Genomic DNA, 26,707 nt, shown 5'->3' on the forward strand with positions numbered 1-26,707 from the left:
AAATTTAAAAAGACACTGAGGTCGCAAAGTCCATTGGGGCTTTGCAGTTACCTTCTAACAGGGGTTCCTTTCGTCACTCCTTTTACAGGGGTGGCTCCAAGAATATATCCACAGAAAATCCCTCTTCCTCTTACAAGGGCTCCCAAAAAGGCGACTTTCTGTCTACTTTGGACTTAAAGGACGCTTATTTCCATATCCCAATACATCCGGCTCACCGCAAATACCTCAGTTTCATAGTAGCAGGCCAGCATTACCAGTTCAAGGTGCTCCCATTCGGAGTAACTACTGCATCCAGGGTTTTCACCAAATGCCTGGCAGTAGTCTCAGCTCATCTACGAAGACAACACATTCACGTCTTCCCGTACTTAGACGACTGGCTCATAAAAGCCAGCTCGCAACAAAGCTATCTACGTGAAGCTCATAGAACAGTACAGTTGCTCCCCGTTCTTGGATTCACAGTAAATCTGTCCAAGTCCCATCTCCAACCATCCAACACACAGGCGTATCTGGGAGCCACAATAGATACACAAAAAGCTCTAACCTACCCCAATCCGGCCAGAATCCGCAACATGCAGACTCAACTCTGTCAGTTTCAGCCACAACACTCATTGCCAGGTCGAGTGTTCATGCAGTTGCTAGGGATGATGTAATCTTGCATCCTAATAGTCCCTTATGCAAGACTTCAAATGTGTCCCCTCCAGGAGTGCTTAGCACGTCACTGGAACCAGGCTCAGGGTCTGTTATCAGATCTAGTGTTGGTAGACGGCTGCACCCATCACTCTCTGCAGTGGTGAAATACACAAAACCTTTCAAAAGGGCGGCCCTTCATTGACCCGGTTCCACAGCCAGTGCTAACAGCAGACACATCGCTCACTGGTTGGGGAGCTGATCTCCAGTCGCATACAATTCAGGGCATGTGGAGCATGCAGCAAAAGCAGCTTCACATAAAGCATCTAGAGCTGCTAGCGATTTTTCTAGTGCTCAAAGCTTTTCAAGTTCATATAGTAGGCAAAACTGTCCTGATTTGTACAGACAACATGACAGCAATGTACTACATAAAAAACAGGAGGGGGACACACTCTCTCCAACTGTCGCAACTAGCACAGACCATCTGGAGATGTGCTATACATCATAAAATGTATCTCCTCGAAGAACACCTTCCAGGAGTAAACAATCAGATTACAAATCTGCTCAGTCATTAAAGACAACAGATCCATGAATGGGAACACCACCCTCATGTTCTCCTCCCATTCTTTCAAATGTGGGGCTTTCCAGACAAAGATCTATTCGCCACAAACCTTAACACAAAATGCACAAGCTTCGCATCCAGGTATCCACACCCATTGTCCAGAGGAAATGCACCATGGATGAATTGGTCAGGGATATTTGCCTATGCTTTTCCGCCTCTCCCACTTATTCTATTTATCGTTTGGAAGATCAGACAGTCGACCCTGACACTAATTCTAGTTGTTCCTACATGGGCCTGTCAACCCTGGTTCACAACCCTGTTGGAGCTCTCATTAGTTCCTCACCAAAAACTACATCTAGTCGAAATCTCCTCACTCAGAGCCATGGAGAGATAAAACATCCAGATCCCAACCATCTCAACCTTGCAATCTGGTACCTGAAATCTTAGAGTTTGACTACCTTAATCTCCCGCCAGACTGCATGAACATTATCAAAGAGGCTAGACGTCCTACCACAAGAGCATGCTATGCAGCAAAGTGGAAGCCGTTTTGTGATATACTGTAATAATAATCAAATCAACCCACTTGATGCTTCAGTTCAAATCATCATTTGCTATCTATTACATCTGAAGCATTCCAATTTAGCATACACATCCATACGCTTACATTTTGCTGCAATAGCTACATACCTACAGAACAGACATCTGTCTCTCTTTAGAGGGACTGTCATTAAAGCATTTATGGTGGGACTTAAAAGAATCATTCCCCCAAGACTTACACCTGCTCCAGTGTGGAATCGCAACATTGTCCTCACCAGCCTAATGGGTCCACCTTTTGGGCCATTGCAATTTCTCACTTGGAAGGTAGCTTTCCTCATAGCTATCACATCACTGAGGAGATTAGGTGAGCTTCAGGCACTAACCATAGAAGAACCATTTTTACAAATACACCAAAACAAAGTGGTTCTTCGGACCAACCCTAAATTCCTACCTAAGGTCATTTCTGCCTTTCATATCAACCAATCTGTTGAGTTGCCTGCGTTCTTCCCTCAACCAGATTCTGTGGCAGAACGTGCTTTACACACTCCAGATATGAAAAGAACACTACTTTACTATATTGAAAGGACAACACCTTTCTGTAAGACAAAACAACTATTTGTGGCTTTTGCTCCACCACATACAGGCAATCCTATAAGGCGGATAGTCAAATGTATTCAGACATACTATGCAAAAGCAAAACGAACATTGACAATTCCCCCTAGAGCACACTTAACGCGCAAACTAGGGGCCACTGTGGCATTCTTAGGAAATATACCTATAGATGAGATTTGCAAAGCTGCAACATGGTCTACACTTCACACATTCACAAAACACTATTATGTAGATGTGTTAGCAAGACAGCAAGCTAGTGTGGGCCAAGCAGTTTTACGTACACTATTTCAGACAACTGCAACAGCTACAGGCTAGCCACCGCTTGGGAGATAACTGCTTTATAGTCTATGCAAAGCCTGTGATCTACAGTTCACATGCCTCGAACGTAAAATGCTACTTACCCAGTATGCATCTGTTCTCAGCATGTAGAGCTGTAGATTCACATGCACCCACCCTTATCCCTGGGTACCTATACCTGTTGCAGTAACATCTTACTTAGATACATATATACAGGGACATCTCTTACTACCCTTACTAACTCCATTATCACCCTCTGCGGCAAACAATCTAACGATGGAGTCGATGCCCATGCGCACTATCACCGAAAGGAGGAGTCACCTACCTTGTGACTGGAAAAGACTTCTTCGAACAAAAAACAAAGTGCAAATATCCAGACCCAACACTAGATTGAAGGCTATGAAAAGCATGTGAATCTACAGCTCTCCATGCCAAGAACAGATGCATACTGGGTAAGTAGCATTTTTCTTTTCAAGCAAAGTGACCATCACACGCTAGCATGAGAAATCGATCTGTTTGCCTCAGAGGGTATTACTGCCACTGTTGTGTAATGACGTAAGCAATGGGTTAGAATATACTTATTACAAATAATACTGTGAAGAGGTGCAAGAAACTGTGGGTACAGGAAGTTAATGAAATGGGCAGTAATATTGAAAAGAGACTCACACCCTTCTGTGTTTAAGTATTTCACCCATTTCAGTTTATATTGCAGGAGAAACACAATAAATTGTTTTGTTTCCTTTATTATGAGTATGATGATTTAAACTTCCATCCATGACTTTGTTTTCCTTAGTGATTTGTGTCACCATTCCCTAATTTAAACATTGTGTTGCAAGGCTATCTTGAGAGCGGAAGACTCATTCCTCTGATGACACTTCTGCGATAGCACATGGATTGTGATTTAAGCGCTATATGACCTGATCGAAGAGGGGACTCCAGCAGTTTGACAAATGCCTCTGACTGCAAGAAGACAAGGGCGATGGAAAAACAGAGAGATTGTTCACCCATTGAGTGGGAAAATATTTCCTCCACACTCATTGACATAAAAGGAAGACACTACCACCACTTTTTAGGTTTCCCCTGTCTTGTGAAATCCCTTGTATTTATTATATCATTAAAAAGTGCTCCCATCATTTCCTATCGCCAAATTACTCTGCATTCGCTTTTGTGTAGAAGTATCTTAAATGCATGCAGCCAGGGGAAGTTAACAAAACAAAAGTTCTACTCAAAAGCAAATGAACAGAGTAATTTAGCAATGGGTACTGATAAGTAAAATTGTATGCACTAATTTCCAGGTTATCTCAATGAGCAATACCTTTCATTAGGAAGTGTGACAGCAGGGAGCTCACGGTAGGTTTGAGGCACAACGTGACAAAACAACGATAATGTAAATATATAATTCTCACTTCCTCACGCAATCAGACAAGAAGTAAAAAAGAAAAAAAAACATGCCATGCTGAAGCCTTGTGACAGCACTACTATCCCTAAAGTTCTCAAATGTGTAACAATGTCAGCAATAGGTTCACACTGTTTAAGTCCCATTCACTGTCCAGATAGGATCTCTTCCTATTGAAAAGGCAGACAGTTTCTAACAGTATGCTGAAATGCTTGCTTTTTAGGTTTCGCATGCACGGCACTTACGCTGTGCTTGTGAAATCTCTTGTATTTAATATATCTTAAAAGGGGACTTTTATCAGTTCCAGATGGTCGAATTGCTGTGTTCATTCGTTTTTGTGTGGAACTTTTTTTTGGGTTAACTTTCCCTGGCTGAACGCATTTACGATACTTCTTCTAAAGCTGTTCACACTGTTTAAGCCCCATTCACTGTCAAGATAAGATCTCTTCCCACGGAAAAGGCAGACAGCTTCTAACAGTATGCTGGAATGCTTGCTTTTTATTACTTAGTTGTGTAAAGCAGATGGTATAGCCTTACAACGTTTGTGGCATTTCCTATTCATGCCTCAGTAACTTTCTTTGCACTGTGTAGGCATTATCAGATTGATTTTTTCAACGTAATCTATTTGGTCATTATGATCAAATTGTAAATGTTGTAATAAACATTGTACATTAAAAATAAAGTTAATATACAAGAGCTATGCTATATTTTACTACTAAACAGGCATCCACACGTGCAGTTACCTTGCAGACAACAGGGTTATGATTTGAATGGTGCAGCAGATGCATTAGCACCGTGCCCAAAAGATGTCAGAACTCCTCTAAACACATAATATTGCTATATTTGACTACTAACAGGCAGTCACAATTGCAGTTATCGTGCAGTTAAAGGGGACTTTATTTGAATTGTGCGGCAGATGCAGTGGCACCGTGGCCAAAAGCTCTAGGAACCCCACTAAACCCAGATTATTGCTCAAATTTAAAACTAAACAGGCAGTCACAAGTGCAGTTACCTTACATACAACAGGGTCATGATTTTAATAGTGCAACAGGTGCAGTGACACCAGGACCAAAAGCTCTAGGCAGCTCACTAAACACCTAATATTGATATATGTTACTACTAAATAGGCAGTCACAGGTGCAGTTACCTTGCAGACAACAGGGTCATGATTTGGATTGTGCAGCAGGTGCAGTGGCAACCGGCCCAAAAGTTATCAAAACTCCTCTAAACATCTAATATTGCTATATTTTACTACAATACAGGCAGTCACAATTGCAGTTACCTTGCAGTTAAAAGGGGCTTGATTTAAATGGTGTAACAGGTGCAGTGGCACCGGGGCCAAAAGTTATCATAACTCCGTTAAAAACTCAGTTAAACACCTACTATTGCTATGTTTTACAACTAAACAGGCAGTCATAAGTGCAATTATCAATTATCAAGCATTGGGGTCATGAATTCAATAGTGCAGCATGTGCAGTGGCACCAAAGCCAAAAATTGTCATAACTCCACTAAACACCAAATATTGCTATATTTTACTGCTAAACAGGCAGTCACAAGTGAAGTTATCTTTCAGGCACTAGGGTCATGATTTGAATGGTGCAGCAGGTGCAGTAGTACCTGGCCTAAAAGTTGTCAGAACTCCTCTAAACACATAATATTGCTATATTTGACTACTAAACAGGCAGTCACTATTTCAAATACCTTACAGTTAAAAGGAACTTGATTTGAATGGTGCAGAAGGTGCAGTGACTTTGGGGCCAAAATCTCTAGGGATCCCACTAAACCCATATTATTGCAAAATTTTACTACTAAACAAGACAGTCTCAAGTGCATTTATCTACCAGGCAATAGGGTAATGATTTAGGAATGGTGCAGCAGGTGCAATAGCACCAGGACCAAAAGATCAGACAGCCCACTCAACACCTAATATCGCTATATTTTACTACTAAACAGGCAGTCACACATGCAGTTGCCTTGCAGACAACAGGGTGATGATTTGAATGTGCAACAGGTTCAGCGCCACTGAGCCCAAAAGTTGTCTAAACTCCTCTAAACACCTAATATTGCAAGATTTTACTACTCTACAGACAGGCACAATTTCAGTTACCTTGCAGTTAAAAGGGACTTGATTTGAATGGTGGAGCTGGTGCAGTGGCACCGTGGCCCCAACCTTTAGGGAACCCACCAAACGCAGACTATTGCTAATTGTTACTATTAAACAGGCAGTCACAAGTGCAGTTATCTCGAAGGCACTAGTGCCATGGTTTCGATGGTGCTGCAGGTGCAGTGGCACCGGGGCCAAAAGTTGTCAGAACTCCTCTGAACACCAGATATTGCTATATTTAACTACAAAATAAAGAGTCACAAGTGCAGTTACGTTGCTGGCACTAAGGTCCTGATTTAAATGGTGCAGCATGTGCAGTGACACCGGGGCCCAAGGCTCTAGGAACCCCTCTTAGCACCAAATATTGCAATATTTTACTTCTAAAGAGGCAATCTCAAGTACAGTTATCTTACAGGCAATGGGCTCATGATTTGAATGGTGCAGCAGCACCTGGGCCAAAAGTTGTCATAACTCCTCTTAACACCAAATATTATTATATTTTACTACTAAACTGGCAGTCACATTATTTATGAAGTTTTATATAGCGCACATATGCAGTTATCTTGCAGGCACTAGGGGCATGATTTGAATGGTGCATCTGGTGCAGTGGCACCGGACGCAAAAGTTGTCAGAACTCCTCTAAACATATAATATTGCTATTACATCAATTAATTCTATTATTTCCCCTCTTTCATTGCATTTTTCAAACTTTTGCTATTACTTGCCTGCACTATACCACTAGTAACAGCACAATATATTGCCTTTTTGTACATAATCCTAACATTTTATTATTATTGTTATACAGTTTATAGAGCGCCTGGTTACTCCAACGGAGTGTCCCCGCGCTAGAACACTAGAAGGACCCAACAGATGGACCAGTACTGCCCACTCACCCTCCAATCAGAGCCCCCAGGGAACAGCTACGGAAGGCCTATTGCCGGCCATCCGGGGGATGTTGGAATAGCCATGTCTTAAGTTTTTTTTTAAACAAGGTCTCCGACGGGCACAGCCTTAAGTCAACAGGGAGGTTATTCCAGGTCTTCGCCGTAAGGAAGCAAAAGGAGCTCCCACCAGCCTAAACCTTGGGCACAATCAACTTTGCCGTGCCCACGGACCTTAGGCAACTTGTAGGTCTATAGGCGGTGAGAAGGGGATGCAGAAAGCTAGGACATTTCTTATTGAAGATTCTATGGCTGAAACACAAAGCCTTAAAGATGACTCTGGCCTGTATGGGAAGCCAATGTAATTTCCTCAGGGCCACCCCCACTGAAGCCCGTCTAGGAATGTTCAAAATTAGATATGCTGCAGCATTCTGAACCTTCTGCAGGATGTTCAGGTTTTTTTGGGTCACCCCTTGGTACAGGATATTGCAGTAGTCTAGACGGGATGTAACAAGGGCCTGTATAATGGTACGTCTAGCGTCTAATGGGAAAAGATTCAAGATTTGTCGCAGCATCCTAAGAATGCCAAAACAGGCACCAGCCACGACTGATGTCTGTTCGGAAAATGAAAGTGAGTCGTTGAACCATACTCCCAAGTTCTTGACCTTGATCTTAGGGGTCGGAGACGGTCCCAGCTCCTCTGGCCACCACCGATGTGACCAAAGAGAGGGCTGATTACCGACTATCATCACCTCCGTTTTACCCGCATTCAGCTGCAAACACCTGAGCTTCATCCAATTAGCAAGCTCCCCCAGACACCCCTTAAACTTGTCGGCCATTCCTGCCTCCTTTTGTTCCAGGGTGACAATCAACTGAGTGTCATCAGCATATGACACCAGTTTTACCCCATGTCTCAACACGATATGTGCCAAGAGGCGCATATAGATATTAAACAGGGTAGGGCTGAGAGACGAACCCTATGGCACCCCTTGCGACAGAGGACAGACTCTGGATTCAAAAGGAAACTGTAGAACCTGGAAGGATCTATTCTCCAGAAACTGTTTAATCCATCTCCATATTCCCCCCCCCCGACCCTGGCCTCCCCAAGCCGTTCCAAAAAGAGGCCGTAGGAGACCGTGTCAAAAGCGGCACTACGGTCAAGAAAGTGCAAGGCAGTGGCTCTTCCCTCATCTGCAGCAGTTTTTAAAGCCTCAGAAGCAAGACTCAGTACTATGTCGCGGTCTAAACCTTTAACAGACTTTCTGTAACTTATTTTGTACCACTTCTCAGCAAGTTACATCTTACAACAAAAAAACAGCTTATTAATCACATAGGTAAAACCTAATGCATTTACTGATGCTTGTTTACTTAACTAACTGTATAATCTTTGCTTTCAGAGACTCCGAGGACTTTGAGACAGTTTTGTAGACTAAGCCTGCGGAAAGCAATTGGCCTTCGAGGCCTGGAGAAAGTTGCCAAGTTAAATATCCCTCCAAGATTAATAGAATACCTTTCGTACAACTGAAGCACTACAAGGACAATTTAGGACAGCCCACTGAATGATGAAGCATATGTGTAAACAGAAAGAAAAACAAACGACTTTCATAAATGTCCGAGCCAGAAAGAAGAACACACAAGGCCTTTGCAATAAAAACACTGTTTTCCAGGAACTTTTCTTATTATTTGTTAGAAAATCTTGTTTTTATCTGAATTAATATGTCGTTTTCATTGTATATTTATTTGTCAATGGAAAGTGATGTTCTATTCTGATTGTAGGATGGCTAACTATTATCCGTGTTCATTCCCTAAGCGCATTTTATCCTTTACATAGTGATGTTCTCTGTGGCTGATCTGTCTCACAGTGGCCCCCAGACCCCTGATTCCTCGTCTCTATTCCTCTTTCTCCACGTTGCGCCTTGAGTCTTATGCCTGTCCTCGATAGGTTTGCCTTTTCACCTGTTGCCACTCTTGAGAGTAAATTGCTCTGCTTCATGGGTTTGCCCTTTCACCCTTTGGCGCAGGTGTCCCTTTCTATCCTGCACGTGGGTGTGATTCCTCAGTACGAGGCAACCCTCGCTGTCATTTCCTACCCTACCTGTTTGTATCCTTCACCTGGGAGCATCCTGAATCCCTTTCACCTGTTGGTGTGATGCTTCGCTCGCATCGTTCTCCTTCAGGGTGTGCTCTTTACCCAGTGGCCCTCTTTGGTTGTAACCAGGGCACAAGTCCTAAAAAAAGAAGTGGGGGGACGCTGACGTCACGACAGGAAGTGACGTCACGAAAGGTGGCTTGCACCATCAGACTCATTGTCTCCCCTCGCTCACCCCTTAGATGCGATTGTATCGGAGAAGTCAGCGCATGAGCAGCGTTCTGAATGAGCTCCGATCTCGCCCCAGAGAGGCCAAAAAGTGAATGTGTGGCTCCATTTGCTCCAGTTATCGAGCTCCCAGTACAATAAGTGGGGGGACGCCGTCCACCTGCGTGGTACCCCGACTCGAGCCCTGGTTGTGTCCCGCCTCCTTGTAATCCCATGAGTACCCTTGCTGCGCACTGTGTGGGTGTGCTCCTTTGTCCTGTGGCCCCGTCTCCCTCCACAAGTCCCTCGCGCCAGGTTCTATGCTCCGCGCCAGGTTCTACGCTCCGTGTGGGCTTCCATTGGCAGGTTGAGTCCCCCATTACTGACCAGCAGCTCTGTTCCTCCGCTGTAATTTGGAAAACTCCAGTCATTCTACCCAGATATCGATTGAAATGCAATAAAATGGTAGTGATCTTGCAGACCGTTGTGTCCTTTTCCTGCTTCCCAAATCATTTCCTACGTTTTTCCTCAGTGATTCGTTGAAAAATGTTGGTAGAAGCGGAAAAGGAACTGAATAGTAATTCAACAAAGTCTCTGAGCCTTTGGCCAGTTTGCAGTTTGGGTCAGGGGTTCGTTCCAGCGTCTTCCATTTTCCATTGCCCAACTTTGTTCTGAAATGCATAGATCAAGAACTACCTTGGCAGATTTTGCCACCAATATTTATGTTATGTTATATTGATTTGTATAGCGTACTAATCACCAGAGAGGGTATCCAGGCGCTTGGGCAGGCGTGTAGGTTTGTGATCCCCAAGGTGCTTATAGGAAGAGCCAGGTCTTCAGTTTCTTGCGGAGCAGGAAGAGGAGGCTGTGACCAGGGTTTATGGATAGGCTGAGAGTGTACATGTAAATCTCATGCAGCAGTGGAACACGCCTTCTTTGTTTGACACACCTCTGTGTTATATTGTTAAGTATTATGTATTATATAACTATCAACGAACAAGTGAGATTTGTACATATATAATTCAGTGAGTGTATGTTTATTGCTTAGTATATATACATTTGATGATTAAATATTAAAACCTTTGAGGATGGAGACAATTATGCTTACAACCAAATGTGTCTACACGAGTAAATAACAAGTTCGCTATATTCACAATAACAAACAACTGTTTCTTATAGCATTAAATAATGGTACTATCCATCGATTGAAAGCTATAATCTGAATTTGCATAGACTGCCTCCATTTTTTTTTTTGGTAAATATATTTTTATTGCAGAGTTAAATTTTTTACAACCAGTTTGTAGATCAATCCAGCTGCCCTCCTTTGCGTAAGACAGGCCCCCAAAGAAAGCCTTTACACGGCCATTTAGCTCACACCCCGGAGGTCGAGCGGCATTAGACAGGAGAGCACTAGTAGCTGAGTAGACTGCCTCCATAGTGGGATACTTTAATACTGTTTTCAAATTATGCACATGTAACACTCACTGCTAACATACATATACATATGTAGCAAACGTCATTTTAGAAATTGTAGTAGAACTATTAATACCTAAGCAGATAGGGGTTTCAATGTATCAACTTCAGGAAGATGAATGGCTAAGTCGGCCTCTGTGAATTTTAACCTGCTAGTTTCTGATTTTAGACTGGTCTCTGCAACATAAATGAATCTACAAAGCTATTTTACCTATACATGCTTCATATATCATACATACTGCTAAATACGTTTAGGTCTTGAGTCTTCATACACCCATCATTGGTTTATGATTTCGGCATTCAGCCTTAAAAAAATCATTTAAAGAAACCCTGCAGATATAAATGCAGTTAAAAAGCGCAGTTTTCCATTTTTGGTGCCACAGACATTATTCATACTACGTATTATCTCAGGGCATATTGCACTGCAGCGGAATGGCGAAGTATAAAGTAAGTAAAGACATCAAGTGCATTAGTCGCACTCAATGCCCGGTACCTCTCCAGGGTGAGAAAGAAATCCTCCCTGAACCCACCGTAGTGATATCCCATCGCAGTAGTGAGGTGCATGTAGCCTTATCCATTGTAGGGGACAGAGAAGGGTTATCAAAGCCAGGAATCGCAGGTGAATCACTCCTCGCTGTGTCCATATAGCCCGGTGCATGCAGGGGACTGATTCCATATAATTTCCAGGTTGAGGTGGTCTTGCAGCTAGTCTTGTGTCCAGTCTGCCAATTTCAAGCTGATCACTTCTAATCGTGAGTTGGGGCAGATAGGGCTAATGGAATATATGGAGTAATAGGCTTGAACTGTAAAGAACTAACGTTCCGGGGCAGAGAAAGTGAAGCCACCTCTTTCATAAACCCGTATAAGCCTCAACCAACTCACCCCTGGAGTCGTGGCACCAAGATGAGCCGTATTAGGTGCGTTCAGAGTTGGAGATGTTTATAAATGAACATAAACATTTGGGGAGAGTTATCATCTTTGTAAGCACCACACTGCCTGCTTAAAACAGAGGCAGAGCGATCCATCGCTCAAAATGTGCCTCTGGTTTGTCTGGTACTGGGTCATAACTATCCTGAAGGATTTATCTAGTACTTCGTATGCCAAGATAGCGAACCGTATTACATCTCCATGTCAATGAGAATTCTAAGGGGCCTCGTGCAGTATCATCAGTAAGGGGAAGTATTTTGAACTTGTCCCAATTAATGTAGAAGCCTCCAAAGTCACCATAATGATCAAGTAGCGCCACTCAAACTCAAACAGCTGAGACTAATCATATCTAAATCTTTGTTCAACGTGGATCTTAATAACGAAAGACGACAACTCAGACAGTAGGAAAGGACTTGGGGCCCGATGTAGGTAATTCTTATTTACCACTTCTTAAATACCGAATTTTACCGATTCGGTATTTAAGAAGTGGTAAATATGAAGGGGGGAGATGTAGGTATTTCAGAATCTGTAAATACCGAATCGTTAAGATTCGGTATTTACCGATTCTGTAAATACCGAATCGGTATTGCCCATTGATTCCTATGGGCTTTGAAGCCCAAAGGAATCAATGGGAAATACCGATTCTGTAATTACAGAATCGGTAAATTCCGATTTTAGCAAGGGTGCAGGGGGTGTCACTTTGACACCCTCTAGCACCCCAAAGACGGGCATGTGAGCCATGTGCCCTAAGGGCATGTCTGTCTGTCACATGGCTAGGTGTGCATGCACACATGTGCATGCACACCTGGATTCGTGGTAAAATACCGAATCTGAAAGGCCTGCGGCACTCAAAGATGTGCTACCTACATGTGCTTTTACAGAATCGGTATTTTTACTGAGTCTGTATTTACCGATTCGGTAATTTTACCGAATCTGTAAATACAGATTCGGTAAAATACCGATTCTGTAAAGCATGCTCCTACATTAGAAAACCCTAATACCGGTCGGAAACGGTCGAAATCGGCCGTTTCCGACCGGTATTAGGGCTCCTACATCTGGCCCTTGGAGACTAAACCCATCGACTTTACACCTAACGCAACTCAGATCTGTGCAGCTGGCCTATAAAAAAAACATCTTCAGAGAAAAGGCCTCCTACTTCCGCAACCAACTAGACCAGGCGAAGAATAGACCTAGAGAACTCTTCAACATTGTTAAAAGTCAAACAAATGGCACATCCTCACATGAAATCAAAGCCACCAAAGAGCGTTGCAAAGAAATTGCCTGCTTCTTCACAGAGAAAGTAACAAAAATGGAACAATCCTTCATCCAAACCTTAAACCCTTCCTCCCTCTAATCCTGCCACCCCTCAAGCACCATGGACCCAACAGAAAGAGATCATACCAAGGACAACCAGGTCTGCCCCCAACCAAAAAATAATGCTCACTGGTCAGACTTCGAGCTCATGTTGGAAAACGAGGTCTTCAGCAAAATTGCCAGTTTAAAGTCCTCTTCCCACACTATGAACCCCCTCCCATCCACAATAATAAAACAACTCAATCACATCATTACCCCTTTCTGGCCAAAAATCATCAACTCCTCTCACATCAGGCTGTGTCCCAGACTCCCTTCAACTAGGACAAATCACACCCATACTCAAGAAACCAGGAGCCGACCTCAACGATCTCAACAACCTTAGACCCATCTCCAACCTCCCGTTCCCAGATAAAACATTGGAGAAGTGCATGCTCCAATAACTCAACAAACACATTGACGATTTCAACCTCCTCGACACCTTTCAATCGGGATTCAGGAAAGGTTGTAGCACCGAAACAGCGGTGCTAAATACTTCTGAGGATATCCACAGAGCCTTAGATGAAGGTGAAGCCTGTCTCCTCATCCTTATTGACCTATCTGCGGCATTCAACACATTAAATCATCCAGCTTTACTTGAGACTTTGAAGAGGTGCTCTGGCATTAATGGCTTAGTACTAAAATGGTTCACTTCCTTCCTGCAGCACCGTTCGCAACAAATTAAAATCAAATCCTGCCTCTCTAGGCCAATTCAAGTCACACTTGGGGTCCCGCAAGGATCAATCCTGTCACCATCCCTCTTCAATCTATTCATGGAACCCCTGACAATCATTCTGAATCAAGCAGGAGTTCACTACCACCTATATGCAGATGACACCCAAATTCACTACAAAATCAAATTTCCCAGCGGCATCCGTCACCTCAATGTCACACTAATCAAAATCCTATCTTGGTTCAAAGCAAATCACTTAAAGCTGAACTTAGACAAAACAGAACTAATACTGTTCTCTTCAAAAGTAACCACCGACCAATCCAAGACTGACTGAAGAATCTTGATGCCCTAAACTGCTCCCTCGTCCTATCCGACTCGGTTAAGTCACTAGGCAGTACCCTGGACAAGAACTTATCAATAAAGGACCACAACAAAAACTCTGCTAAAGTTGAGCTTTACTGACTAAAACACCTCAAGAAAATTAAATTTTCATTCCCCAAGATGATCTCAAGACAATAGTACAATCCCTAGTCGTCTCCAAGCTGGACTATGGGAACGCTATCCTAACAGGGCCTCCGAAAGCTCACCTAGCCCCACTAGGTCAGTCCTCAACATGGCGGCCCGACTCATTACGGGTGTAAAAAGATTTGATCACATCACACCAGCTCTCTGCTCCCTCAACTGGCTTCCCATGGAAGGTAGATGTATTTACAAACTGCCTGCATCATACACAAAACCCTTCACTCACCTTCCCTTCCCCCAACTACCTTAACAGCAAACTAGTAAAAGTAGGAAAATCCAGAACTCTGAGAAGCTCCAACTCACTTCTTCTCATCCCTCCGAAAGTGAAAAGGAAAACCACTCAGTGTTGATCCTTCTCTGGTAATGTACCCAGGATGTTGAACTCACTCCCTAGAGACCTCAGATGCAACCCCACCTTCTCCTGCTTCAAAAGGGACTTAAACTCCATCTCCTCAACAAATTCTTTACCGACCAAGGTCAACTAACCTAGACTCTGATAACCTAGTTGACTCCTCCCTCACTTGACCATCAACAATATGTGGTTACTGAACTGTGCCAACCACCTACTTTATTTTGTCTTCCTCTCCCGCACAATCTGCCTAATTATTATGTTCTTTGCTTATATCTTTCTTGCTTCCTTAGTGTGGCTCAATGGTTAGAGCGGCAGACCCTGATGCAGAGGTCTAGCCCTGGACCAGGGTTCAATTCCCTGCCTCGGCGGGTCTTGGGCTCAAAAATTCCACGGACCTGATAATTCTCGCCTCGGTGCCTATTCCAATCATGGAGTCCCTTTCTGCAACTCTGGGCAATAGCTTGCTTAATCTCCACAACGGCCCGACAACGCTAAGGATGCCTGGCCTCCACCTTGGGGGTGCCCAGGAGTGGACACCTCACAGGGAAAGCCAGGATGGGTTCCCACTCTGCAACTCTGGGCAATAGCTTGCTTAATCTCCACAACGGCCCGACAACGCTAAGGATACCTGGCCTCCACCTTGGGTGTGCCCAGGAGTGGACACCTCACAGGGAAAGCCAGGATGGGTTACACAGCGGTATTCGTACAAGCGCCTTGAGACCCTTGCGGGTGAGTAGTGCGCTATACAAGTATCAATTTCCTTAGATCATGCTATGTAAGGCAACCTTTATCTCTCACTGTTTTGCCTAATTATAATGCCTTAGCTTATATCTTTTTTTGCTTCCTTAGATCATGCAATGTAATGCAACTTTTATCTCCTGTGTATATGTAAAGTGCTCTGATACCCACGGGTCAAGCTAGCGCTATATAAAACTTTAAAAATAAAATAAATAAGCTCAGGACTGGAATAGACAAAACATAAGTCAAGGTGTTTACATGTAACAGGACCACAAGAGATACCAACTAAATCAAAAGGCAAACCAGGTATCACAGCAACAAGGATGTGACAGAGCATGAGGAGACTCAACAACCAAGTAATTTGCAAGCCACTGCACTCTGCACTCACAGGCCTGATACAGCTGGAGGCTCTGGGGGGAGCATAGGCATAGGCAGAGAGACAGGTGAAAGGAGTAAACCAGGCATAAGGAATTAGGAAACCACAAATGTAGGAAAGGCTGAACTGGGACTTGGAAAAGGGAATATTTTGTCTTTCGGACATCATTCACACTATCTTCGCTGTGTCAAGTAGTTTTGTTCTTAGCAATAATAGGGCGAGGTCGAGTTCTGTGTGAGAATTAGAGTTGCAGCCAGCTGTTAACAGGCTTTCAAGCTCAATGATTGGCTCTTCTAGGGACCATGTCTCTTTTCTTTCTCTGCACCAGATGAGAGTCTTGAAGGCCTCCGAGAGGTCGTAGAGTGATGGAATCGAGTGTGCATTGACCCTCTCTGGCACACGTCAAGTTGTACACCAGTTGGTTGTCTTTAAACCACCATGCATTTAGACACCACATGCCTCTGCATCCATGATCTGGGCGGCGAATCTGCATCATGACAAGCCATTGACTGGTGAGCCCCTGTGCCAGTATCTGACCACCCAGCTTGGCCTCCGGGACATACGGATGGTCCAGTTGGGAGTAGTGGGTGTATTGTTTGCCATTTATGTGCCATTTCCTCCAGTGAAACCCAATAAGTCATCCCACTTGGCTAGGCTGTGGCTCTTGGAGTCAGGGAGGGGTTGTCCTGTCCATGTTGAGAGAAGGGTTTATGACTGCATTAAAGTCTCCCCCCACTACTGTTATACCCATGTGTGATTCTGATAATAGCTCAATTGGTGCACAGAGGGAGCTGTTATTCAACCTATGGGTGCATTCATGCTTAGGATGGACCACTTTAGGCCCCCCAGTGTTCCCATTATCATGACAAACCTGGACCATTCATACAACAATTGGGAACAATTAAAGTAAGAGTGTGGAGCCACTTCTAGAGACCCGCGGGAAGCCTGTATGGAACACCCTGGTACATCCCTGCCTGCTGACGACAGGGCATTGTGTGCCTAAAAGGTGAGTGTCCTGTAGTAGATCGTCAGGGAGATGCTTTGATATTGTATTGAATCACTACTCTTCCTAATTTTGTTGTGAATTCTGTTGACATTCCACTTCATAATGTGATAGTGATCATGTGATTTAGTCTGTGCCATCAGAAAAGCAGATGAGTTTAGTGTGCCAAAACTTCAAGTGATCGATAGCACTCATTTCCACACAACCCCTTCGAGGACCTTGCAGCAGTGTTGCGTGATTGCTTGCAGCTGGTGCTTACTGCCGACCCTTGCAGCTTGAGAGCACGGTGGCACTCACACGGCACTGCTGCAAAGTCCTCGAAGGAGTGCCCGTGGCTGGCATGAGCTGTCACGTAGCACTCAGAAGAACAGGGATGAGGGTCCAATGAAGGCTGGCTCATCCGCAGTCTGGGGGGGAGGGGAGGGGGGGAGGAATCACAACAGGCTGGCTCCTCGCTCCGGCGTCAGGATCCAGGCCCCATCCAGTCCGTGCGGCTGGAGGGGTGACAGTTCCACGTTCCCAGTCACCCCACAATGCTGCCGGGGTTCTGGTCATGGCCTGTCTCTGCGTATTTAAAGTGCCACCTGGTCCCAAAAGCACCGTGCCGCCCCCAGACTAGGCCCCAGGCACTTTCCATTTCCACCTGCAGGGCCTGTGATCAGGAAGCCGGCCCACCACAAGTCTTCAGGGGCACACTCCTTGGGTCCGCACTACTGATTAAAAGGACTCACCAGGTGGGAATGGCATGTGGCCACCATCATGGCGCCAGGGGCTGGAACCTGCCCTTATGGCAGAGTGAAAAGTGTTTACGAGCTGAATGTGCGTGGCCCCTACCACTTCTGCCTTCTACAAGGAGAAAGCCTGAGGCGCATGGGGGTAATGAGCTGGCTTCAGTTTAGAAATACATGAATGAAAGAATCAAAGGAGAAATGTCGGGTGTGTACAAAGAATACAAAAATAAAATTATACGGGGTAATTGGAAAAAAAGATGCCCTGCGTGAGCGATCCCTCTTTGAGGCCTTTTCTCAATGCCCATTGCAACAACACAAACCACTGAGTTGTTAACGCCACTCACTCTTCGCTCTGGCTTAAAGTGCCATAAACCAAAATAGTTCGACATGATTTTTCTCTTTAAAAAGCCCAGACTACGGCATCTCTTGTCGCTTTGATGCTCATAATACATTTGAACTAGACCAATAGAGCATGTAATATTTAGTGATTCGTGGAGGCTCGCGATGTGTGCAGTGAAACTGGCATTTTCAGCGTCTTGGGCACCACTTTGTTTTTGAATATGTTCCAGTCCGGTTGTCCTCGGGAGCGACTGATTCATCCCAGGAGCGCTGTTTTGACTCTTGAGTAAACTCGATCCGCCTTGTTTGGGGTGTAGTCTTGTATTTTCAGCTCCATGGCTACTCCAGGGGATTGGGCAATGCATCAGCAGGTGTCCTTCTCACAGTCTTAGCCCCAGGTAGTGAGGCGGGACTGCAGACTGTGTCATCCCTTGCATTGGACGAGAGTGACAGGTACAGGCTGTCTTCCAAAGCCCTGGGAAAGGATCACCTCGCACACAAAAGTGACAGTGGTTTATTATCCAGCCTAAGAAAGGTGAAGGTCAAAGTGGGAAGACAACATGCTCCATTGTTCACCGGGGCGACGCCCTGCCCAGGGACAGGTTTGTAACACACACCCTTCACACCCTATACTCTTCAGAGGTGATCGGTGTTTGACAATATGCAAAGTACAGTGACTCCCATCACATCTGTACCTGCCACTGACAGCCACATGATTGCCTCCTAGGCTTTTAAAGAATAATACAGGGCCCATGTTCAGAACAAAAACTTGTCATTAGTGTAAATAAAACAAATTAAATCATTTTGGCACTATTTTCTTCTGCTTTCGGTATGAGAAGTGAGAGCCTGGTCCAAATTCAATCAGTGCGAAGTTCGTACAATTTAGCAGCAGCAAAAGGGAAGCAAACTAATATTTCAATATTTTGCAGATTAGTTAATATGAAAAGGAATAAACTAATTTTCTTACACGGTTATGTCTCGGTTTCTGGCAAAATGCACATTTTCTTCACTAAAGTAATGAGAAAATCAGGCTGACCCAATTTGGTGTCATTCGTATTCCAGGTCCTGCCACATAGCTTCTTAGGCAGCTAACCACATGAGCGAGGCTTTTGGATGAAGCATGGTTATGGAAGTTTAACTTCTTAAGACCCTGAGTTGGCACTGGTTGATAAAGGAAAGCAACAAACCGTCCCTTGGGGGATCATCCCTTGATGGAGGACAGTCTGGCTGAATCCCCTCCCCCTACATGGATAGTAAAGCAGAGATACTTCTGCTGGAACTTTATCATTTGGTGGATAATCCTCAAACTGACCAGCCAGAGAGTCAAGAAATGGTTACTCGGCCTGTGTTCAAATACGCGGAAGCTCCTGTTCATCAGAACTACTATGAATACAAGCAGGAACATGTTCATTTCAGATTGTCTCTTTCATAATCTCTTACTGTTCTGGGGAAAATACATATGCTGCTTTGAAAAAATTAGAGTAAACACACATCCCACCTGTAAACAAAGACCCTCATACCGGAGGTTTGGAATTGTGAATGCCCCCTTGTCTGTATGGTGGTCATGCTTTTATCTGAATTAGTATGTTTTCATGTTATGATTTATCCATTTTTGTTCTTCTGCGGTCCCAGAAATCTGGCTATTATCTGTTATCTAACAAAGTGCTATGCTGTAGTTCCATGTAGGTATTTTTGTCTCTTAAGTATTGACGAATCGTCCAAAGAGATATCTCCTTAATCACAATAACCCGCGTGCCTACCCTGCCTGCTCTTCTTACAAAGAACAGATATACAGCTCTTGGGTTGATTATATTCTAATGTTTGCACATTTATTGAAGAAATCGGGTGTCTTCAATACATGTCATAATTTCTGTCCTGAGATGTTTTCCTGAACATGCATGATCAATTGTTGGAAAACTTAATAAATACCCAAAACTATCAGGAAACGTGGAGGGTACGTTTTCTCACATGTTGGTCAGCATTCAATTTGCTCAAACCTTTAGACATCATTGTTTGAAATACTTGAACAGAGAGGTGTGTCATTACCTGGTTGGTACCAGTAATCTTCATTACTCTGATTCCTGGTCTTTCTTATCGCAGTTCTTACAATGTGAGGTCTGCGCGGCCCTCATTATGGAGTAAACCTATCCCAGCAAAGCAAAAAGGACTAAGGCTAGTTATCAGCATGAGGTAGTGGGTTTAAGCCAAACCCCTTTCCCAGACCTAAGAGTTAGCCCCAATCCAATAGACAGCCTACAACCTTTTAAAGCATATTCTAGGAACTGTGGACACTGCTAGGGGGGGAGGGGGGGAGAGATGAGGGCGCTTAGGACGGTGGCAAGGAAGACAAGGACTTGGAATAATTAAGATTACCTATAAGTAACTGGATCATGTATTACTTGTCCATTTTCCTCGTTCCAGTCCTTGAAAAGCAACGAGTTACCCAAGAGTAACCTGTGCACCCTGTGACTAAACATAAGAAAAAGACACAACATAGATTTTTCCTACCCAGTTCCAACCAAATTTAATAGAACTGTCATAGAAGTACATACACCTCATGATGCTATAACACTGAACACATGTGAACCGCCTACAACACGCAACCCATAATGCGCTACGAATGGAGTAAAGAAGATCATGTGACTGCAATACAAATCTCTTCTAGAGAAGCACCTTTAACATTTGTCCAAGATGTAGAAATTGCCCTCGTGAACACCACTTGCACTGAATCCGGTAAGACAGCACCACCACGTTCATATGCTTGTGGGGTGGCTCAAGGAATCCAGTACCATAGAGCGGGCAAGGCTGGGTGCTTATCTTTCCTTGGAAGTCAAACAACAACTTTAGAGACATCTGTTGCCCGAGCCAGATAGACAGGGGCCTATGAACATCCAGTGTATCAAGTTCCTTCGTTCCTAGATAGTGGCAGTAAGAGAGGATAGGAGAAAGGGGGAAAACCAGCCACCAAAGTTCCATGGACAGCAGGTGAAACGAATGCAGGACACACACATTATCTTGTAATGCAGAGAAAAACTTCACGAGTTAAGGTGAAGGAAAACTGGGAACCTTCAAAAACGAAATGCCAAAAAAGGGTCGGTGAAAAACTTTGTGGGCAAAATAATAACTTCACACCACTCCCACTTAATACACACTGTACTAAAGACTGAAGAAATCTTGTGGGACGATTTACAAAAGCGTAAAACCCTATCGCATGTAGCACTACAGGAGAACTGTTTTATATCATCTAACCTGCTTTTGTGTAAAATGTACAACTCCCTATTAGCAAAAGTACAATTCCATTTGTACTAATTGTATACTAATATTCCTATTTATTCTCAGTTTAATTGTTTTGTTAGATGTGCCAGTTGCTCCTTCTCCAGTTTTAACCCAATAACAGCTAATCATTCTGAGGCGGATAGTGGCTGTTTGTAGCATATTATACAAACTAATAAATAATGTTAATATAAGTGTTTGACTGTCACGCACAGCTGGTTTAGGTCATACAAAAGTGTTATATCTATGTCTGGCATGGACCTGGGTTCTGCTAGGAATGTTATAGTTAGAACTGGTGGCAATGAGTGACCAGTGCGTGACCAGGCAGTGCCAGGACTCCTTGTTGTGATTGAATAAAGATGTAACTTCCGCCAAAGGCTCCTGTTTCCATTTGTCGCCCTAACAGAAGTGATTATTTAAAGCTTTGCCTTTTGATTTCTGTTTGAACACATGTACAGCCCACTGATCTGTCACATTCATGCACAGAAAGCAGAGAAAGATCCGATCTTACCCAAGTGCTTGCAGCTTTGAAAGGGATGTGCCCCCGCATTACCACTGTACTGTATTACAAATATCTTCAATAAAAAATCTTTGAAATATGAAAGGGGAAGAAGTCTCCTCTCGGCTACTGTTCAGCACTTTGTTTACCCCCACGCCATGTTGAGAGTGGGGCCTTCTGATCCTGGGAGTTGTTCCGGTGCTGTCACACTTTTGGGGACCCAGAAGGGTCTCATGCGGTTAGTGGGTGGTGTGGAGTGCCAGCACCGGGCCTAAAAATACCACAGGCCATGCCAAAGTCGGGCTTTGTCTTTGAGGGATCACAGACACCCTGAGCTCCCAGCCAAGGGTGGCATTTGACCATAAATGATGTGCGATTCAAGATGGTGGTCTCGTCATTGTGAATTACTGGAGCTTCCCAATCTAAGACGTGGCGGAATCTTTTCCTATAAGGTCATGTCTTGGTTAGGCAACTAAAAGGCTGTGCTTCAAACAGCAAGCGGGTTTCCATGCACTTGTTCCCGATGTTCTGTTGCAGTAGAGTTGAGGTGCTATTGCCACACATGTTTGGCTGACTTTGCATTTGACTATCAGTGCTCACATCTACCAGCCTTTTAGCAATTTCCGCAGAAGCCAGTACACCTCAGATGTAATAAAAAGGGTACATAATATGTGATTGTATTTATATAGAGCTTGCTACCCCTGATGAGGTGTTAAAGTGCTTTACAGCGAGTAGCACACTATTCCAGAACCCAAGGTTAGTGGTTAATCCAGTGGTTGTTGTTGGTTATTATAATTAGGTATGTGCTCCAGAAATAAAATGCATGCATTTATTCCAGTTACTTTGTGATGAATTATATATCACCAGTTAGGTGTAATCATTGTTGGGAGCAATATGGTTTCAGGTGAATGGTTGATAAGGTAGGCTGGCGAAGATTAGGTAATGTTACGTTACAGGGATAGGGTTTAAAAAAAGGAGAGGTTGTGAGCTATGAAATGAATTATAAGCCAATCGCATAATTCAAAAAGATAATTAAATCAGGCAGGCATGAGACAGGTGGCTATACTCAGAAATAAAAGGCATGTAGAGGATGGAATGTAGGGAGAGGGTCACGAGGAAGGAACAAGGAGGGGAATCAATTGGAAGTAAGTCAAGGTCACTTTTTCATGCAGGGTTTTAGGAGTATAGCAGAGGTAAGGCTTTCTGAGATAGAAATAGTAGCTCTACCTTTAATCAAAAGCGATGGAAACAAACCTATGAAAGTAATTAAAAGTCCTGGAGGAGCAATAACACAGAGTCAATCAAATTTGAGCAACTAAACTGATACACTGGGTATAATAATACATATATTTTTGCTTTTTCCCTGGTTTACTTGCTCTCTGCCTGTTGACATCCACCAGCAAAGATGTACTTGTTCTTAATGTTGTCACTCTGAGGTTGCCATTCTCGCTACAGCCACTGGGAGGCAAACACGCACCACGGTTCCTGGAAGTCAGCCGCAGCAGCTGCCGAGCTCCTTCTTGCTCAGCCCTGACACGCGGCAAATTAACGCCCCGCAGCGTGCGCCCGACCCGAGGCCTCCCTTCCCCCACACCAGGCGGGCGCAGACCAAGGAGTTTACCGGGATATCCTTGGCCATTCACAGGATTTCAGTGGGTAACACGAGATTGGGGTTTGGGAGAACTAAGCCGCAGTCCCCACAGCCCAGCACACGCCACCTAGTTTGGTTTGGCGGGTCTGCTTTCTTTCATGCGTGTTAGTTTCGGAACCTGGCTTTGTAATGAGATATAAGCGTCAGCAATGGGCACGGGGAATGTAAGAAGAGACTCTTGTACCAAGCCTTGCTCGAGAGTAAAACATAGGAGAACATGGCGTCTGTGGATGCGGAGAAGCAGGACCCCAGAGTTACTCCTATCCAATGTTCACAGGAGAGACGTTTCCTCTCCGAATGGAAGGACTTCATATAGACACAATTGACAAAGTAACAATTTGCCACCTCACTCCAACCCCAAGTCAAAAAGCAAGATCATTCTGAAGTCATTCGATGACTTCAGCCAGGCTATTCCTGCAATTATCTGGGGTCACAGGCGCGGTGCGTCCATTTGGGCGTGGGGGCATAGCCCCCCCGCCCGCAGCTCCCTCGGCGCCTAACGGCTAAGGCGCTTGACCTCGGACCTGGGGATCTGGGTTCGAGTCTCGGTAACGACGCCAAAACATCCTGTGATTCTGGGCAAATCACTTAATCTCCCCGTGCCTAAAAAAATGAAAGTGTGTCCTCATGTAATGTAACTGGTGCTATGTAAAGCGCTCTGATACCTGATTCGGTTCGGGTCTAGTTCGCGCTATATAAAAACTCTACAAATAAAAACAAAAAAAAAAAACGGATTCAGTTTACTTAAGTTCAAAGACGCCGAGGGAGAACTGACAATCATGTCAGTCAGCATGACGTCGGACCGCCCAACCCTTCAGAGTCTGAAGGGGTGGGCGGTCTGGCGTCATGTTGACTGACATGATTGTCAGACAGTGGGGGCAACAGGCAACAGCACAACACCAGTGCGCATGAGTGGGGACGGAGGGTGAATTTTCGCACCGTGCCCACTCATGCGCACTTGTGTTTTGAGATGTTTGCGCATGCCCATTAGGAGCCCTCCTAATGGCCGTGCTGCGGGCGAAGAATAGCCATGCCCTGGTGCAGCTGGCAGCGCCAGGATTGGCTGAGAGCAGAGGGGCTGTAGTGGCGCCAACGGACCCGGGGCAGCGCGGTCCTGCTCGGGACCTCAGGTAGGATTTTTTAATGTATTTTAATAAACCCCCTGCGCGATCACCCCCCCGCGGGTCACCCCCCTCCCCACCACGCGGGTCACCCCCTCCCCACCACGCGCGTCACCCCCCTCCCCACCCCCTGCGAGCCGCGACTGAATTACAGTGGCTATTACCCGTGCTTAAATTATGTCGACGGGTGCAGGTGGGCCACATCAATACTCATTTTTGGAGACCGGGACTCGTTTTTTCATAATTTCATTATCAGACGTTGCACCAGAGTAGGGGAGGGGAATTAGCCCCTTTCATGCTGATGACGGCCCCGGCCGTCATGCACCACGGTGGGCGTGTGCTGATGACGGCTGGAGGGCCGTCATGAACCCGCCCACTCAATAAAAGTGCCACACAGGCGCAGAATCGCGCCCGCGCCCAAGGGGTTAAATAAACGAAGGAAGAAGGAAGAGAAAAGTATGAGAACAAGAGACAAAGGGAGAAGGAAAGGATAAAAGTAACCCGTTACTGGGGAAGCCCTCCAAAGCCATCCTGAAGCCACTTGTCCACTGCTACGGCAGAACCCGCAACAACTTCTGCCTACCCCTGCTGTGCTTGGTGTGCCACGATCTCGAGGGACGGATGTCACTCCTTTCATCATGGCGCTGCCCTCACTGAGAGGGGCGTGGGAGGCAAAGGCAGTCCAGCTCCATTCAGCCACACCCTTGCTTCCGGTCCCAGCAGCACATCAGGGAAGGCACAGATGCGCTCTGCTGTCACACTCGAGAAGGTAACCGAGAGACAAGCCGAGCCATGAGAGCGTTTACACTCTTCACCTCTCCAGAGAGCACACACCACTTCCAAAGAAGTGAAGAACATGAAGGGACAGCATGACATGTTATATGTGTGTTTATGATAGCTGAGGAATTAAGATCTAGCGAGGAAAGGGACTTCTCTATTCAACACACATTTGATGTAATACATTCTACTTATACAGGTTGATGTATGCACTTATACTAATTATGACCAATTACGCGGTGCAAGATACAACTGATTTGCTTTGTGAAAATTAATGACTGGTGTTAATTACAACTCTGTCAATGATGCTTATTTGACTAATCCACTGGAAAGGTAGGCTGGATTAATCAGGGAGCAAGGTTGCAAATTTATGCCTTGCAGGCTACATGCAGTTGCATTAGAAACAACTGTTGAGGTCTTTTAGGAATACCAGAACACTGGGCGCACACCTGGGTAACCGCTAGATAATGGAAATAAGAGTAAAAGGTGTAGGCAATGGGGCGAGTGGTAATCCCTCACAACCACTCTGAAAGACCAGAACAACTGGTCAACAATGAATATGAACAACTGTGCCCCTGCACTTACAAAATATGTGGAGAACTTCAAGAGTTTGAATAAAATTGTATACATGTAATGCTGACATATAGCACATCAATCTAAACAGATGGTGGCAGTACGAAATTTGGTAACAGATGGTAGAGTGAGACAGGTAAGTCAATTATTAGTCTGTAGGTAGAGTGTCCATATTCTGTTTAATGTTCCATTTCAAAAGCCAACACGTGTTTCATCGCAAGGAACAAATGCGAATCTTCAGGGCTAAACAAAAAATACAAAGTATATCTTCACTGAACATGTACTGTTTGTAGGATTTTTGCACAGACGGGTGACTCTTGGTGTCACCCTGGTGACATAAGGCATGCTCAAAAGGTGGGTGGGTGACTTTGTGTTTATGTGGAGAACAGTCATGGAGAAAGTGACTTACGTGACATGGTGGTTTGTGTGGTGCCAATCGATATTCTTTTTGGATAAAAGTGACTGGTGTAATTCATTTTTGTACATTTAGAAAAACTGGCCGGTCTACGAAGTGGAGTGGTGAGGCTAAATAGTGTGTGTGATATAAAGGACGACATCCCCAGTAGCTCATAAGTGACATACGTGAACATAATGGAATACATAACAAATGATAGCAATGTTACATAGTTGTGGTTGTTCGTCTAATGGTATGTTAAGTTTATGGTATTCTAGATTTGTATGATAAAATGTGCACAGACACGAACCATTAAGGCTGTGCACATCTTGCAACAAATATACTGACCACGGAGAAATCATAATAAAAAATAAGCCAGCAACCTGCAGGTTACAAGCAGTGCCCTGCAGCAGGCACACTAACCATCCAAGTTATTATATCATGATTCAAACCTGTGACCAGCGGATCACACACACTTCTCTAGAGTAATTGCATTAACCGACAGACCTATCTTACCAACATCATACCCTGGGACTTGCTTAGTTCACATAGAGCTCTGCAACACATTCCCTAACCCATCTTAAAATGCAACTTATGACTAAAAAGAAAGACAAATAGCAGT

At 44.5% G+C, this 26,707-nt stretch overlaps 1 protein-coding gene across 1 annotated transcript in view; it reads left to right on the top strand.

Annotated features, from left to right (window-relative positions):
* The window catches only part of ASB13 (ankyrin repeat and SOCS box containing 13), a 232,927-nt gene extending 222,530 nt beyond the window's left edge, over nucleotides 1-10,397 (top strand). Inside the window, exon 6 of the mRNA XM_078677339.1 lies at nucleotides 8,415-10,397. Within this exon, the coding sequence (XP_078533465.1) occupies nucleotides 8,415-8,542 (128 nt within the window). The 3' untranslated portion in view covers nucleotides 8,543-10,397. The remainder of the gene's footprint in view (nucleotides 1-8,414) is intronic.
* Nucleotides 10,398-26,707: the final 16,310 nt, after the last annotated feature.

Source organism: Lissotriton helveticus, chromosome 1_1, assembly GCF_964261635.1.
Source record: "Lissotriton helveticus chromosome 1_1, aLisHel1.1, whole genome shotgun sequence".
NCBI classification, from domain to species: Eukaryota; Metazoa; Chordata; class Amphibia; order Caudata; family Salamandridae; genus Lissotriton; species Lissotriton helveticus.